The sequence below is a fragment of the Oncorhynchus tshawytscha genome, linkage group LG07, assembly GCF_018296145.1.
Source record: "Oncorhynchus tshawytscha isolate Ot180627B linkage group LG07, Otsh_v2.0, whole genome shotgun sequence".
NCBI lineage: Eukaryota > Metazoa > Chordata > Actinopteri > Salmoniformes > Salmonidae > Oncorhynchus > Oncorhynchus tshawytscha.
Window position 1 is genome coordinate 43,293,081 of NC_056435.1, and position 17,596 is coordinate 43,310,676.

The following is a 17,596-nucleotide window of genomic DNA, read 5'->3' on the forward strand; positions in this document are numbered from 1 at the left end:
TAGTCCCAGTATTTTACCCCTGACAAAGGTGTCTGGTGCAGTATTTTTCAAGTGAAAATTCCAACGGTTCAGGTTGTAGCTCAACAAAATGTGGAAAAAGTCAAGGGGTGTGAACACTTTCTGAAGGCACTGTATTTTCTAATAAGTTCAGTACATTTATTTGATTTCCTACTAAGTTCAGTAAAAAAATTTATGTCAGTATTGTTGAATTTCATTTAATGTCTGGATTCCGTGATTCTGTCTGTGTTCTCCACGTTGTGGAATTTATAGGGCCAACAGTCCACTCATTATGCATCATTGACTTGAATGGGGTCCTGTTCTATTCATTATATTTCTATGGCATCACATGCAGTCAGGAGTGGAGGAGAGGAGATGTGTTCGATTTTTCTTGCTATTCAAACGGTTATTACGGAGACTGGTCATTTGGCTGGCAAATTGTGTGTGGACTCACAACAGCAGAGCATCTTCTCCTCCCTAAAACCGAGCGGCACCATCTCCAGGGTCCCTGCACGTTTTGACAGCCTTAATGATTCATGCTGGCAGTAAACAGACAGTTAGAGAGGGAGGGATCTGAAGGTGTGCAACTAGAGCAGGGGAAATGCTGTCTAAATAATTGATTGAGGTGGATTCTCTGAAATAGTGACTCTGGCAAGCTCCTCCCGTCGTCACGCGGCCCAGTTCACCTAGCAACCCAGAGCTGTTGTTCCAAGACCCTGCACCTGTGGCGGGTGGGTGCCCCATAGGGATGCTTGACAAAAAAAACACTGGCTCTGTTTATTCTCAGGTTACCATATAGACAACAGAACAAACAACAGAACCGGCTCGGGTGTCTGCAGGATGGAGACCGGATGCTCACTATTGATTCTTACTGGCTTCTATATGTTTTATAGACACCGAGGTGGGATATATCCACTAGAGTAGAATTTTAGCTTTGCTGGTAGGTATTTTGGGGTAAACAGAATACTACAATTTTTCCAGTTTGAGTGTAAGATGATTGCATATAGTTTTCTTAGTAAATGAATCAATAATGCTCTAAAAATATTGTAAATACTATAAAAATATTATTCTCTTTTGATGCGGCGTGCAATTATAACTCTGGAGAGAAGAATACAGAACATTAACGCTGAAGCCTCACAGAGAATGAGGCCACTGTAGTGCCCAAGGTGACCTTAGAAGAAGTACACTACTATCCCAGCATGCCACTTTCCTACAATAGCCCAGTGTTGGCTGCAGCAATATTTGACCACATCAAGCCACGACTCAATGTCCCATCTTCCCCTCATTTGTTTAAAGAGACAGAAGTAACGCGTTGCCCGAGGCGAGTTGCTGATTAAATTCCACACGACTCATGCAGCTATAGTTTTTTTCTGTTTCTGGGTGACTAGCAGTAGCCAATTGTTCCCAAGCGCCATCAACAAGAAAACGGCAACACATTGTCATGGTTCACCAGGGCAAAGTGACTGTTCTTCTGCCAGTGTAGCCCACCATGGTGCATTGCTGATTGTACTGTAACAGTACAGTCAGCATAGGATAACATGTTTTAATTCACATCTTGTCAACGTGTAATCCATAATAACCACAACAGCCTTGGAGTTGAATGAATAAATACATGAATGAAGGAATGAATGCACCCTACAACAGTAGTGAAACAAAGGGTATCCTTAATTGTCTTAGACTGAGAATCTTGTGATTAAAGAGGATGTACAACGCAAGTCATGTGTCTCTATAGTCTATAATAGAGATATTGTCTGTGTGGTTTGTACAGGACCGTACAGTAACACGACACACAACGGAAGTGTTCCACACTGCTGAGTGGCTCTGATACAAACTCCAGCTCGTGCAAAGAGGCGTGCAGTCTCGTCATAGCAACTGCAGCCTCTCATCCAGAGACTGGAGACAAATAGAAGTTGTGAGCGCAGGGCTGCACAAAGCATGGAGGCTTAATAACAGTGACAGTTTCCCCCTGCCATAGCACTCTGTGACTCCCTCGCTGTCTCACATTCCCTTCCCCTCTGTCCCTCACGACTCGTGCTAAGTTTTGGAGGCATCTTGCCATGCCCCATATTGAACTGCTGTGGTGGTGTGGTGAGAATTGACACTAGTGAAGTTGAACTGGAAAGGAGGACCAATGGGTTTAACCCACACACAGTCCAGGGCTGGCACTGATTTGTCACCTTGATACGGGTTAATTCTGACTCATCTCACTTTCTCTTCACCTCTCTATTCCTCCCTCCCATCTCTGTCCATCTCTCTCTTCCTCCAGGCAAGTGGTGTGAGCTGTCGTGCCGCTCCGGGCGTTGTGCCACAGATGTGTGTAAGAACGGGGGCACCTGTGTGAACCTGCTGGTGGGAGGATTCAAGTGCGAGTGTCCGTCTGGCAGTTATGAAAAGCCCTACTGTGAGATGACCACCAGGAACTTCCCCCTGCAGTCCTTCCTCACCTTCAAAGGCCTCCGCCAGCGCTTCCACTTCACCCTCTCCCTCTCGTAAGTACAACAACCACCCCACCCAGTGGCACATGGCCATCTCAGTCATTCCCTTTCACAATACAAAGTATATCCCTAAATATACTACTGTGATTCACTCCACCTCTCTCTTTCTTTCTCCCACTACTTCTCCCTCTTTCTCTTTTTGTATGCCTCCTCTCTTACACTGCACATACTCTCTCTCTCACAAGTATCCCACAACTGCCCTTATACTCTCACATTCACACCTCTTATAGCCTGTGATGCATGATGATTCCTCCTCTCCTCTCATTGGCTAAGCATCCTGGTGTTTCACAAGTTATTGAATCATTTAATAGCTGTAGTCTTTAAAAGTCTAATCTCTTCTAGCTGGGATTGGGTTCCCCGAGCATAGTGAGTGAGTATGTATGTATGTAATGTATGTATGTGTGTGCGTGTGTGTGCGTGTGTGTGTATGACAAAATATCTAAAGACACTGAAGCAGCAAACTTTGTGAAAATTAATATTTGTGTCATTCTCAACTTTTGGCCACGACTGTACGTACGTACGCGTCAGTGTCTTTAGATATTTTTGTCAGATGTTACTATGGAATACTGAAGTATAATTACAAGCATTTCATAAGTCTCAAAGGCTTTTATTGACAATTACATGAAGTTGATGCAAAGAGTCAATATTTGCAGTGTTGACCCTTCTTTTTCAAGACCTCTACAATCCGCCCTGGCATGCTGTCAATTTACATTCTGGACCACATCCTGACTGATGGCAGCCCATTCTTGCACAATCAATGCTTGGAGTTTGTCAGAATTTGTGGGTTTTTGTTTGTCCACCCGCCTCTTGAGGATTGACCACAAGTTCTCAATGAGATTAAGGTCTGGGGAGTTTCCTGGCCATGGACCCAAAATATTGATGTTTTGTTCCCCGAGCCACTTAGTTATCACTTTTGCCTTATGGCAAGGTGCTCCATCATGCTGGAAAAGGCATTGTTCGTCACCAAACTGTTCCTGGATGGTTGAGAGAAGTTGCTCTTGGAGGATGTGTTGGTACCATTCTTTATTCATGGCTGTGTTCTTAGGCAAAATTGTGAGTGAGCCCACTCCCTTGGCTGAGAAGCAACCCCACACATGAATGGTCTCAGGATGGTTTACTGTTGGCATGACACAGGACTGATGGTAGCGCTCACCTTGTCTTCTCCGGACAAGCTTTTTTCCGGATGCCCCAAACAATCGGAAAGGGGATTCATCAGAGAAAATGACTTAACCCCAGTCCTCAGCAGTCCAATCCCTGTACTTTTTGCAGAATATCAGTCTGTCCCTGATGTTTTCCCTGGAGAGAAGTGATTTCTTTGCTGCCCTTCTTGACACCAGGCCGTCCTCCAAAAGTCTTCACCTCACTGTGCGTGCAGATGCACTCACACCTGCCTGCTGCCATTCCTGAGCAAGCTCTGCACTGGTGGTGCCCCCATCCCGCAGCCGAATCAACTTTAGGAGACGGTCCTGGCGCTTGCTGGACTTTCTTGGGTGCCCTGAAGCCTTCTTCACAACAATTGAACCGCTCTCCTTGAAGTTCTTGATGATCCGATAAATGGTTGATTTAGGTGCAATCTTACTGGCAGCAATATCCTTGCCTGTGAAGCCTTTTTTGTGCAAAGCACAACATGTTATTCGAACTCAATCAGCATGACAGAGTGATCTCCAGCCTTGTCCTCGTCAACACTCACACCTGTGTTAACGAGAGAATCACTGACATATCAGCTGGTCCTTTTGTGGCAGGGCTGAAATGCAGTGGAAATGTTTTTTGGGGGGATTCAGTTCATTTGCATGGCAAAGAGGGACTTTGCAATTAATTGCAATTCATCTGATCACTCTTCATAACATTCTGGAGTATATGCAAATTGCCATCATACAAACTGAAGCAGCAGACTTTGAAAATGTATATTTGTGTCATTCTCAACTTTTGGCCACGACTGGATGGATGGATGGAGAGGTTTCTAATGTGGGTGAATGAGAAGAAGCCCAGCTGCCTGAGAACTTACTGTTTCTGGACTGGCTCCTTGCCTAACTGAGGGCATTCATCTGAGACCCAGGAGTCCCATCTTATTACACTCAGTGGTGACTTTGAGCTGTGAGTCAGCGTGTGGCCTATTTCTCCTCCTCAGTTGCTCTCATCGAGGTGAATCTGGAGATGTATTGTCTGCCCCGAGGGTTTGTGCGTGTGCTGTTGCATGTCTGTCTTGCTATTAAATCACACACCTAGGGTACCCTCATCCTGGGATGCCTAAATATTTTGGAAACATGTATTCGCTCTCAATTGACAGCCATCCAGTTTTATATAAGCACTAGTTTATAATGGGTGTCATTTGTCTGATACAGGTAGAGCAAGTTGTATTTCAAGACCATTATCACAACCTAGTATCTTGTTGGAAGGTTCCAGGGGAGGGTGGTGCTTTGAAATAAAACCGATGAGGACTTAACACTGAACACAGTCAATCACACTGAAGTACTTTCATGTGAATGAGACGATGCTACATTGATATGAATGATATTCTTCATCCCAAGTGACAATAAAAGCAGCACAATGGGTGTAGTATTCATCAGAGCAAAGAAAATACCGCCAGTTGATACAAATGCCAAATTTGACAGTGATATCTACTTTTGTAATGTGTTGTCACTCTAGAAGTGCTTGGCAGGGCTTGAAAACTAGCTGTTAATGGCAAGTGGTGATATTGATACGCCTTTGAGTTTAATTGAAGTGGTGGCCTTGCTTTGAGAGTGGCTCGGATGGCAGTGTTTTTGGATTGAGAACTGCTCTGACCTGTTTCTTAAAAGCATTGGCTGGTAGTTCCCAGACTGCTCCCAGAGCTGTGAAGAAGGTGGGGTGTACAGCTGGGGATATAACAGCTAAGACCCAGCAGACTGTCTGTCAGGCGTATCTGTTACCTGAACCTGGCTTGATCAGGTTACTGTTGTAAAGAGCTGTTCTCATGGGGAAACCGCCCAGTGAGTTGGAGCCTGTAGACGGGACTGCAGTAGAGATAGTTAGCAGGAAGTATGTTGAAGGGGAGAGTTGAAAGTGTTTCTATAGCAAGGTTTACATCCAATTGGCATCAGATTTTCATGTGAATATTCTAAAATCTGCATAAAATTGTCCATTTGCCCACCAGAGAAGTGTGCCATCAAATTGTCTTGTGGATAAAAGACTGTAATGATGTAGTGCACATAAAATAACTTTTGCGGTTAAATTCCCATAAATGGTGTTTCCACCACATTTTCAACTCTACTGATGTTTATTTCACTAAACATTGTTGTGTTATATAGTGAATGTGCCCACTCTGGTCTTGGCATGCGGGCTCTAGCTAACAGCTCACAGATGTGTGGGTTTAGCCTACTATATGATGAGATTATTATTATGGACAAAAAGAGCAACATCATTTTATTTTGTTAAACGGCAGCCAAGCATCGATCATCATGTCATCAGAATAAGACCCTCAATATTTTCTGAAAGCAGCATCAAGCTCATCACAGTGCACTTTCACCACCCTGTGAAGTTCATCGTAACTTATTTCATCTGTAGCCTAATAAACTGCATGTGTTCCCGAGTCGTAGTGGGAGGACCACATAATATGTGACTCCCAAGTTTACTTTGATAGGAATGTTTGCCCATAAAGGTGTTTCCACCATTTCTCGCATCATACATTTTACCGACACAAGAATATCCCACCTTTGGGTGGGGGGTGAAGGGGGGGTGATCTTGAAGCAGTGTTCACAAGCCTTTAAAACCTATTCATTGATGACTACTACAATATCTTGATGATAACCATTTTTTCCTCTTATTATTAGCATACGATCTAACACAGGAGATATTCTGTTTGAGATATTCAGTGTTATTCAGATGGAGCTGGTGTGTTTCTCTCCTCTTCCCTCTCTGAGGTCATGATGATCATTCTCCTCCGTAAGCAGGTCAGCAGTGCTGTGCCCCATGGTTACACTCCAGCTCTGGATTAATGCATGCACATTTCCACAATGACACACACACACGCACACACTTGCATACTCACACAACGCATACATTACATGCGCACAGATACACGCCCGCATCCTCCCAACATTCAACCAAAATATCTCCCTGCATGTTCTGAGAGCATCCTGAGACACTGGATTTCAGATCTCTGGAATCTCACCCTCATTTGAAAAAGAAGTCAGTAGGCTTCCATCCGTCTGACACGGTCTCCATCTGAACAGGCAGATGCTGCCTACAAGCGCTAACGAGTCACACAGATGACAGGGCTCTCAGTTCTCTCACAGGTGTTCAGAATGTTCCAAGTGTCAAGCAGAACAGGTTCACTGTGTGGTCCCCTAGGACAGGAATGAGGGGAAATGATTTTCTGGCTTCATAATTTTCTGTCAACCTTTGCAGTTTGCCTGGACTGCAATATGATTATATAACATAAACTGTATATACAAAAGTATGCGGACACCACTTCAAATTAGTGGATTTGACATGTATAAAATTGAGCACACAGGCATGCAATCTCCATAGACAAACATTGGCAGTAGAATGGCCTTACTGAAGAGCCACGTGGCACCGTCATAGGATGCCACCTGTCCAACAAGTCAGTTCGTAAAATGTCTGCCCAGCTAGAGCTGCCCCGGTAAACTGTAAGTGCTGTCATTGTGAAGCGGTAACATCTAGGAGCAACAACGGCACAGACGCAAAGTGGTAGGCCACACAAGCTCACAGAATGGGACTGCCGAGTGTCTTCAGTTGCAACACCCACTACCAAACTGCCTCTGGAAGCAATTTCAGCACAAAAACTGTTCGCCGGGAGCTTCATGAAACGTCTAGGAGCTCCCAGCGAACAGTTTTTGTGCTGAAATTGCTTCCAGAGGCAGTTTCCATGCCTGAGCAGCCGCACACAAGCCTAAGATCACCATGCCAAGCGTTGGCTGGAGTGGTGTAAAGCTCGACCACCATTCGACACTGGAGCAGGGGAAACACTCCCCTTAGTTTCAGTGAAGGGAAATCTTAACGCTACAGAATACAATGACATTCTAATCTTCTAACTTTGTGGCAACAGTTTGGGGAACGCCCTTTCCTGTTTCAGCATGAAAATGCCCCCGTGCCCAAAGCAAGGTCCATACAGAAATGGTTTGTCGAGATTGATGTGGAAGAACAGAACTTGACTGGCCTGCACAGTACCCTGACCTCAACCCCATCGAACACCTTTGGGATGATTTGGAACGCCGACTGCACCTAATTGCCCAACATCAGTGCCCGACCTCACTAATGCTCTTGTGGCTGAATGGAAGCAAGTCCCTGTAGCAATGTTCCAACATCTAGTGGAAAGCCTTCCCAGAGGAGTGAAGGTTTTCATAGCAGCAAAGGGGGGACCAACTCCATGTTAACGCCCATGATTTTCGGAATGAGATGTTCGACGAGCAGGTGTCCACATACTTTTGGTCATGTCGTTTAACACCCTGTCATACATTTACATTGATTTTACTGATCTCCACTGAGATCTTTTTACCTCTTGTGGTGAATCAAATGAAGACCATTTTAGAACTCAATGTGACCCAATGATTTGATGCCTTTCATTTTATGCCCTGTGGTCTCTACGGTTGGACCGTGTCTGTCGTTCCTTGAATCCAATGCGAATGGGAGTGTCAGTGGTGTCGGCTCTGGAAGGAAGCCAGAGAGGCAGGGGTGCACTGGCGTGTTCAAATGTGTCCAACTGTGTGTTAACATGACAGTAACTGACAACACCACAATGACCTCCGGCACTATAAACTAGGTTTCTTGTCATCGTCTCTTCAGAAATAAAAGTGGAAATGCAGATTGGGATACCTATTCTGAATGCATTCAACTGAAATGTGTCTTCCACATTTAACCCAATTGTGGTTGTTTAGTGCCTGTTTTTATATACTCCTCTTTGAGAAAACATCATCAAATGTTTTTTTTCTGTGGTTATACAGTAACTACCTCATTTCTGCCGAGTTCCTCCTCTGTTTAAAATAATCTCCTCATTGCTGCAAACCATCAATATCATTCTGAGCCAGTCTATTTCCATATTATACTGTAAAGCACCTGCATTATGCTTCCTGCATCAGTTTAGTGTAGTGTTTTTTATGCTGTAGCATTGACATTGTATTTGATTGTTACTTCTTATCAGAACAACTTTTCATCTCTGTGTGTAGTCACTATCCACGTCATGCTGTCTCTGAGTTTTTGGGGTATATGCGCCATGCCTACCTGCAGGTAGTCTCAGACAAAGCACGGTGCTCTGCGGTAGTTAACCCTGTTGGGTGCTCAGTGATCCATGGAGAACTGCTGCGGTGTTAAATCTAGCCATCTCTGCTCCTCAAAGGGGAATCACGAGGCACAGTGCATCAATAAACCCTCCTAGTAATAAAATAGGACAGGAAAACAGTTGTTTTCTGGTGCGTTTAAAATCCGTATCCTCTGCTATAGTAGGGCATGTCAGTCAGTACACTGTCTTCCTCGTGTCGAGGGTACTGGATGAGCTTCTATATGGGTATGAAAAGACTCCACCTCATATTGATACAGAACCATTTACACATGTTGCTGAGATCTTCACTGACCAATGTGGATGTTGAAAATGCATTTATTGCAGAAATGATTTGTTATATTTACAGAAGTATGCCCTTATGCCCACAGTACAACGAGTATGGCAAACTCCTGTGTGTGGAAATATACTGCCTTGAATGCATCTTTTTTTTTTTTTTTCTCACAAAGACCTCTCTTCACTGAAAAGATTGTTTACTCTGTCTTGGTGTCTTTGGCTGTGAATGGACTCTTTGTGAGCCCAGTTTCTTTCTGTCTTCCAGGTTTGCCACGAAGGAGCCAAACGGTTTGTTACTCTACAATGGCCGCTTCAACGAGAAGCATGACTTCATCGCTGTGGAAATCGTCAACGAGCAGATCCAGCTCACCTTCTCTGCAGGTAGGAGGCGATCTGTTAGTGCACGTCAGCCAATTTACCCCACATCTACATTTGGTTGTTATTGAAATATCAACATGTGATTCTTGTGACAGGTGTTGACCCACTGAAGCCCTGATTCAATGATGTGTAAGTAACTTTTGCTGGCGGTTTAATTTGTTTAGGTGAGACCAAGACGACTGTGTCACCCCACATCCTTGGAGGTGTCAGTGATGGCCAGTGGCATGTGGTCCAAGTTTACTACTACAACAAGGTATGTCAGAGATAAACCTGCGATGGGCTGGTCCTTGTGATCCTACAAGATATAGACTGGTTAAACACTAGACAAACACAGATTTTCTGGGTCTGGGCTGAAATATAACTTGGGTCTAGACTAGCGTCTGCTGAGTCCCCAACAACTGGATGTTCCTGTTTTCAGGGGAAATGGAAAGATAGCCTATGATTTTGGATGTGTGAATTTAAAAAAAATCTTAACTCCTCCTTCACATTTACTGGATTGGCTGAATTCCCTTCAAGACCAGTATGTAGGGAATCTAGTTTCAGGTGTTTCTTTTACTCCTGCTACTTTAGGTTAAGTCTAGACTGACTTGAGCTCTTTTGGGTGCAAAGGTCAGACTAGGCTACTGAAAAGTCCCACTATAGACTTGGCTTCATCAGACCCCATTGTGAAACAGTGAGCAGGACTGAGCAGAACAGAAGAGCAGGTCATTTCTAACATCAGTACATGCCCAAACTGAATTATGTTTGTCTCTTACCACAGACTTGAAATGGGAGACATCAAAATACCAGACATATTTTCTTAACATATTTGGCCCTGCAATTGACTTGCCGGTAATTGATTTATGGATGTTGTATAGTATTGTGAGTAGAAAGACTTGTACGTTCTGGTAGAACTGGATATATATGTATACTGTACTTAGTGTCCTTTTAATTACATATCTATTTATACTAGACCAGCAGTACTTCGTCAAGTATCTGACAGTGACGGTCTATAGAGTGATGAGGGTAGTGATTCTAATTGGACCACACTGGGAGTAGAATACCCTGAGTCCTCTGTGGAGCTTTACTTTGCTGCTTCCTGTTAGAACTGCTGCTGTGTCGTTCCAGAGAACTACTGTTGATGGGACAGTGGAATGGGAAGCTTGCCAGACAGACATGCGAGGAGTGAGAGCTGGAAAGAAAGGGGAAAGGAGGGATGAGACAGCCAGACAGAGAAAGTGAGAGAGACCGTAGAAAAGCGTGGGAGGAATAATACAAAATAAAAATAAAAACTCTCCATACAAACGAGATATAAGCTTCACAACTGTTTTATTTCCATATCAATAAGTGAAGAATGCATGGAACTATAACCCCTCACCCCACTACCCTTCCTCCGTTATCCCCATCCTTTTCAGATGTCCCCCAAACCCCCCCAGACCAACACACAGGATGTTACATTTTAATCTATTCAGGAAGTCACTTTGCATCATAAAGCTGTTGCTTGGCGACCTCTCAAGTGTGGATATTCTATTCATGGTCTATGATAACATGGCCCTGTCAGATTCCAGCCAGCAGAATATGAGGGAACACAACATCTCGTGGGCCATTGGAGAAAAGGTTTTGGTTCCCCTCAAAGTGGGGACATTATTCTCTCATGAATCACTTGTTGTCTTGTTGGTTTGTAAAAGTTTGTTTTAACGTTGACCTAGTCGTTTTTAGATTAAACAGACAATGACAATCTCCAGTGACCTACAAAGTGTTTCCTGTTGAGTGCCCACCATGCCAACTGTTTACTATCACATTTTACCAGCTAGTTTCCTACTCATCATTTGCGCAATACAAAGCATGAAGTCAATAACATTTAACAACCATCCTTTTAGGCAGAGGCCCAGACCAATGGAAGGGACATATTCCTAGAAAACTGTCCAGAGATCATTCAGGGGCCTAGTTGAACTAATCCCCCAAAATCCAGCGAGTCTTGGAGGTAGAATGATGGCTCCTCCCCTCTGAGGTATCCCACGCCCTCCCCAGCCTGTCCCTGTCCACGGGGGGTGGGTGGGATGAGGTGGGGGAGGCATTTTAGAAATGAAATGTGCCTTTCAGGGGAAAGGGGGAGTGTGGAGAATGGCAATGACCACTGCCTTTGTGCTTCGCTCGGCCTCCAATGGGACCATGGGTAGTGAATGATGCAGCCCCGGGGAAGGTGCACGGGAGAGGAGCGAGGAAACATGGCAGGAGAGGAGCGAAAAGAAAGGCAAGAGAGAAGAATTGACTTGGGCTTTGAGCGGGACACTGCGCTTCAGGGCTCACCACTCTGGTTGCTATGGTGTTTCCAATCAATCTCAGATCTCATATTACTGTTTGCTCCCATGCCCCTCTTGTCTAACCCTGTCATCATGGATGATGGTGAACTCATATTCCCAGGATTCCCTGTCACCCTGTTGTGAGGGGAAAAGTGTTGAATGTATTCCTGAGTAAATATGTACTCTCCAATCATCTCTGACAGGCAGAGGCTTTGTGTAGCAGACAGAGCGGCTGACAGACATTAGCAGAGAGGCATTACAGGAGAGTCAACAACCGTGTAGTTCAGCAAGCCAGGGGCTTCTGGGAGCGAAGGCCCAATGTTTAGTTCAGTGAAAGAACCAGTGAATCTGGACCACAGTCTGTTCCAGACCTTTCTCAACTGAGGGGAACTGTGGAAAAGAGCGTGTCGGATGATTTGGTGTGTGACCATTCTAACAGACCATCTCACACTGCCGGTTTGTGTGTTTGTGTGTTTGTTTCAAAGTCCCAACAAATGAGTTTCCCACTGCTTCACCAGGGGTCAACTAAAGGATAAAGACATTTTGTTCAACAATTAGTGTATGGAAGGTTTTGAGGTTTATAGGTACATTCTATCTTTCTAGTAGCCCGATGTGTTGTGAATAATGAAATGCATTTGCAAGTATTTCAGACTCAAATCAGCAAAGCAAATAATCCTGTTGGCCAGTTATTAGATATGATAATAAGGCCTAATGGGAGACCGAAGAGGTGTTTAAAGACGAGGGCTCATGTTTGAGCAGAGCAGTGGGACAACGTAATTAAGTCTTCATCGTCTCTGACACACAGGCAGCCATCAGTGATCACAAAACCCACAATGAACTCCACCAGTATTCAGCTTCTCACAGACAACCCCTCAATGGGACAGCTGCATTAATAGCACGAGATGTTCTGAAGTGCAGGGAGATGTTCTGTGGCAGATCCAGGGAGAGAATCTCCAGGGAGATGTTCTGGCAGGGTCTCTTACTCCAGGGAGATGTTCTTGGGGGGGATACAGGGTTGAAATGAGAAGCGAGATGTTCTGTGGCAGGGTCTCTACGGTGCTCCAGGGAGATGTTCTGTGCTCCAGGGAGGCAGGGTCTCTGTCTACGGTGCTCCAGGGAGATGTTCTGTGGCAGGGTCTCTGTCTACGGTGCTCCAGGGAGATGTTCTGTGGGATGTTCTGTGGCAGGGTCTCAGGGAGATGTTCTGTGGCAGGGTCTCTGGTGCTCCAGGGGAGATGTTCTGTCCAGGGAGATGCAGGGTCTCTGTCTACGGTGCTCCAGGGAGATGTTCTGTGGCAGGGTCTCTGTCTACGGTGCTCCAGGGAGATGTTCTGTGGCAGGGTCTCTGTCTACGGTGCTCCAGGGAGATGTTCTGTGGCAGGGTCTCTGTCTACGGTGCTCCAGGGAGATGTTCTGTGGCAGGGTCTCTGTATTCGGTGCTCCAGGTAGATGGGATGGGACTCTACTGTCATGACCTACAATATTACAGCTGGTTAGATACGTTATGTCAGCAGTGTCTGTGTGTGTAAGACCCACCTTATTTTCCGTTTGTCTGGTCTTTATTCTTAGCCCCTTTGATTAAAGGGCTCAGACAGTTATTATGGAAACTGCAGGAATATGTAGCAAAAATGGCTTATGGTATCATGAGGTTATGCTATGAATAAATTGAGGTATTTGTGCATTCCTCATTTCTCAACAATCAGGCTACCCAGGGCATCATATCCTTCTTGTACTCCACACTGCACAGATAATAATCCTATCTGGTCTGTCCACAGCTCAGTGTCCGGCCCCAGGCCTGGTCAGTCAACAGAGGGTGGTTGGTGGGGGGCGACCCTCTCACAGTGCTGCTAGCATAGCCGTTACTGACACAAGCTCGAACTGGGCTGGCGGTCAATATGAGCTCTGTGTGACCTGGGTGAAACGCTTGTGTTTGTGACCTTTATTGACAGGATCGTTACCCCCCCCACCCCTCCTGTTTCTCCCTCCATTGATTCCTCACACAATGAAAGAGATCCTTTGTGAAGAAGAAGACCGTTACTGTCCTGCTGAGCCAGGCTTCTCCACTGTGTCTGTGCCCCTTGTCCCAGCCTCTGACTTGAACTCTGGTTGTTTTGACTTTAAATTATTAAAGCACTGAAAACAATTATGATGAAGTAAATTGGGGTGATATTTAAGAATACTGTAGGTCTGAACATAACAGCTGGTGGCGGGAATTTTACTTCAGAATTGATTCAAACGTTTCATTAAGATTGTTAAAGCTTCTTAATTTCTTTAAATGTGTGCAATTGTTTCAAGTCTTTTCGTTGTTAATTGAAGCACTTGACTTGAGAAAATCCTTATCTCTAGGGTGAATGTTTCAATGAGAGTTTTTTTTAATGCTAGTGTTTTCTCTTGATATTTTGCATTTGATTGAAATAGAAATATGATTAGTGCGTTTTTGACACCTTATAAGACCGATTTTTGTTAAGATCGCATAATGCTGAGATATGTAGCACACCTCCATGTGTAATTAGCAACCCTCAGGCAGACATGCAGTCTATGTGCTGATCAACCAAATATACTTTACAGTGACACACACAAGAAACAATGAGATGGATATTCTGAGACAATCATCTTCTTCATATTTACTTGCCTTTTCTATTCTTGAATGTTCTCTTCTGTAACTTGAGGAAGAAGAAACCTTAAGTATTAGCATATTTTTAGCATCAAGCCGTCATTGAGATGCACCTGTGACAGAGAATGCTCTTATGGACACTCCCAGAAGGCTGATTATAGCTTAATGTGTGCGTTTCCTGTCTATCTCGCTATTGATAACCAAGCACTACTTACCCAGTATATGTCCACCTTCTGCACAAACACATACAGTGTTTCCCTTTTGGGAAGGAAATTTTGATTTGATTTGGAATAATGGCACTTATAAATGCTGCCCTGTTTAGAAACTCCTGTCACCCATGTGCTGCTGTTTACAGTAGTTTGTCAGGTGAATTCCTCCCGACCTGCTGTAGTTGTTCTGTCCATAACACTGGAGCCAAACTCAACAACTCCTCCTCTCTCCTCACAGCCAATCATAAACCAAGCCGGCATGCCCCAGGGTCCTTCTGACCAGAAGGTTGTCGTAGTATCCGTGGACAACTGTGACACCTCAGTGGCGCTGCGATTTGGTAATGTGATCAGGAACTACACCTGCTCTGCCCAGGGCAGCCAATCAGGATCCAAAAAGTAAGGAAATGGGAGGGGCTTACTGGTATTTAATTGTGCAGTGTTATCTGCCAACAGATTATAGTAGAGCTGAGTAAAAGCTATATTAGCCATTTGAAGCCATGAATTCTGTTTTTACATTTTGCCACAAGCTGAACTTAACCTCTTGATTTAGTGTACTATTGTACTATCATGACCCCAAGAGAGAAAAAGAGATCCCAATTGGCTTTCCTGAGCTAAACATGGCCTTCATTATGGGTTATCTACAGAAATGGTTTTCAACTAAAGTCTTCACCTCCAGAATGTTAAGCATCGTAAACATATTTTGGTTCTGTGGGGTGTTGATCTGTTTTCCTCCGTGGAAAAAAAACTCAAGCTGCAAAATGTGTGTGATAAATATTTTATGAGCACTGTTCTGGTGTTTATGATGTGTTCTGGTGTTTATGATGTGTTCTGGTGTTTATGATGTGTTCTGGTGTTTATGATGTGTTCTGGTATAGACGCCGAGCTAAATGTTTATGATGTGTTCTGGTATAGACGCCGAGCTAAATGTTTATGATGTGTTCTGGTATAGACGCCGAGCTAAATGTTTATGATGTGTTCTGGTATAGACGCCGAGCTAAATGTTTATGATGTGTTCTGGTATAGACGCCGAGCTAAATGTTTATGATGTGTTCTGGTATAGAAGCCGAGCTAAATGTTTATGATGTGTTCTGGTATAGACGCCGAGCTAAATGTTTATGATGTGTTGTGGTATAGAAGCAGAGTGGTGTCAGCTTCTAAATGTTTCTGTGTCCTTGTCTGTCTGCTGGAGGTCTTTGGACCTGACTGGTCCTCTCCTCCTGGGGGGCGTGCCCAAACTGCCTGAGGACTTCCCCATCCAGAACCGCCAGTTTGTGGGCTGCATGAAGGACCTGAGGATCGACAACCGCCACATCGACATGGCTAGCTTCATCGCTAACAACGGCACCCTACCGGGTCAGTAACCTTGCACATTACCATTGGACTGAACCATTTTGATACCGTTTTGTTGCCATCCACACAAGGCTACTCTTTTAGTTGAGCACAGTATGAGTTGTGTTGGACATGTGGATGTACCTTACGTTGTAACTGAAGTATATGAATTGTTGATTACCTCTTGTCATAATGTGGTTGGTGTGAACTGTTCCTCACATCCCCAATACCTTCCCAGGATGCTCTGCTAAAAGACACTTCTGCAACAACAACCCGTGTATGAATGGAGGGACCTGTGTCAACCTGTGGGGCTCCTTTAGCTGTGACTGCCCCCTAGGATTCGGAGGCCGGAACTGTGAGAAGGGTAAGAGGTTCAGGGAAGTAACAGCATTGCAGAAGGGTGGAAATCTTCCTCATATGGTTAAAACGTTTGATCAAAGCTAACCAAGTTTTGTTGGCCCTGTGACCTACTGCCATTATAGACCCTTTTAGTCAAGAGGGACTTTACAGGCTGTGCATTAGGACTAAGTGACCCATCAGACAGACAACGTCCCTTAGCTCTCCTGACCTAGACTTAACTAGGGTCTTTGTAGTTGATGGACTGTACCATAACTCAACAACCAGGTGGTTACAGTGACACTGGCCATGTCATTTGCTTCTTAGTGCCGTGGTGTTAAGAGCACCTGCTATATTGTATTTTCTTATCATTTTCAAACATGCTTTTTTTGAGTGAACTAGTGTAGATGTAGTGCAGAAACATTTGCATAGACACCATGCACAGGAGATTGCGCAAGCGATATGAGGATGATGCATAGAGGGAATTGGCAGAGCTCTAAATAACTGAAGTAATCTCTTCATCCTTTTAGCTTTGGCTCTTTCCTGGCACAGATAAAGCCAGTCGTATTTCATTTTGCTGACATGATGGTTTCGTAAGCCCGATGTTCACACTGAGTAGTACTGTTTTATTCCAGCCATTTCACAAGGGTTTACGAGGGTCCCATATGTGTGTATGACAGCTGCGATTTGATATGCCGTAAGCTTTTATGACTTTGTCATGAGAGGGAGCATATTACATTTTACAGCTATACGTTTAAACAGTTACTCTGACTTAACACCTCGGACGGTGAGGTATTCCGTTTTTCAGTTTTAGGGAGGCATGTGTATGTAACAACATTACTAGTGTCTGTTTCTCTTCTCAGCTCCTCTCAATGCTCTGCAGCTGTTTGACTTGCTGATTTACAAGCTGGGACCGTTTGAAAGGGAGGGAGGGAGGGAGGGAGGGAGGGAGGGAGGGAGGGAGGGAGGGAGGGAGGGAGGGAGGGAGGGAGGGAGAAGACAATAGGGATACTACTAAAGAAATAGTAAATTACCCAAAAGCATCCCTGTTTCAGTTCAGAGTGAAATCTAGTGATAAAGGACCACTTCTTTCTCACTGTTAGGGAGACGGAGAGGCTGGATGATGAAGGGGAGATGGGGAAAGGGTAAGAGGTGGAGGGAAGAGCAGAGGCTGAAGAACATCTGAAGAAGAGAGGAAAGAGAAGAGGAATGTATAATGTCCTGCCGACTAGTACCAAGCTACTGCTCTGTTTTACATAGTGGGTGTCAATAGCATGAATGTACATGTTCTACCAAGGCCATTAAATATTCAACGTCATTACAAAGATCACTCTCAAAATAGAACTGTTAAACTTCCAGTATGTCATAGGATCGGCCATCAGGGGTTAGAGAGGGCATAACGGCTA

At 44.5% G+C, this 17,596-nt stretch overlaps 1 protein-coding gene across 2 annotated transcripts in view; it reads left to right on the forward strand.

Moving 5' to 3' along the window:
• The window catches only part of LOC112254557 (cadherin EGF LAG seven-pass G-type receptor 2), a 79,401-nt gene that overhangs the window by 37,561 nt on the left and 24,244 nt on the right, over positions 1 to 17,596 (forward strand). For both annotated transcript variants that reach the window (XM_024427249.2, XM_024427250.2), the window contains exons 3-8: positions 2,264 to 2,486; positions 9,308 to 9,423; positions 9,585 to 9,673; positions 14,764 to 14,921; positions 15,715 to 15,878; positions 16,093 to 16,218. In XM_024427249.2, the coding sequence (XP_024283017.1) occupies positions 2,264 to 2,486; positions 9,308 to 9,423; positions 9,585 to 9,673; positions 14,764 to 14,921; positions 15,715 to 15,878; positions 16,093 to 16,218 (876 nt within the window). The remainder of the gene's footprint in view (positions 1 to 2,263; positions 2,487 to 9,307; positions 9,424 to 9,584; positions 9,674 to 14,763; positions 14,922 to 15,714; positions 15,879 to 16,092; positions 16,219 to 17,596) is intronic.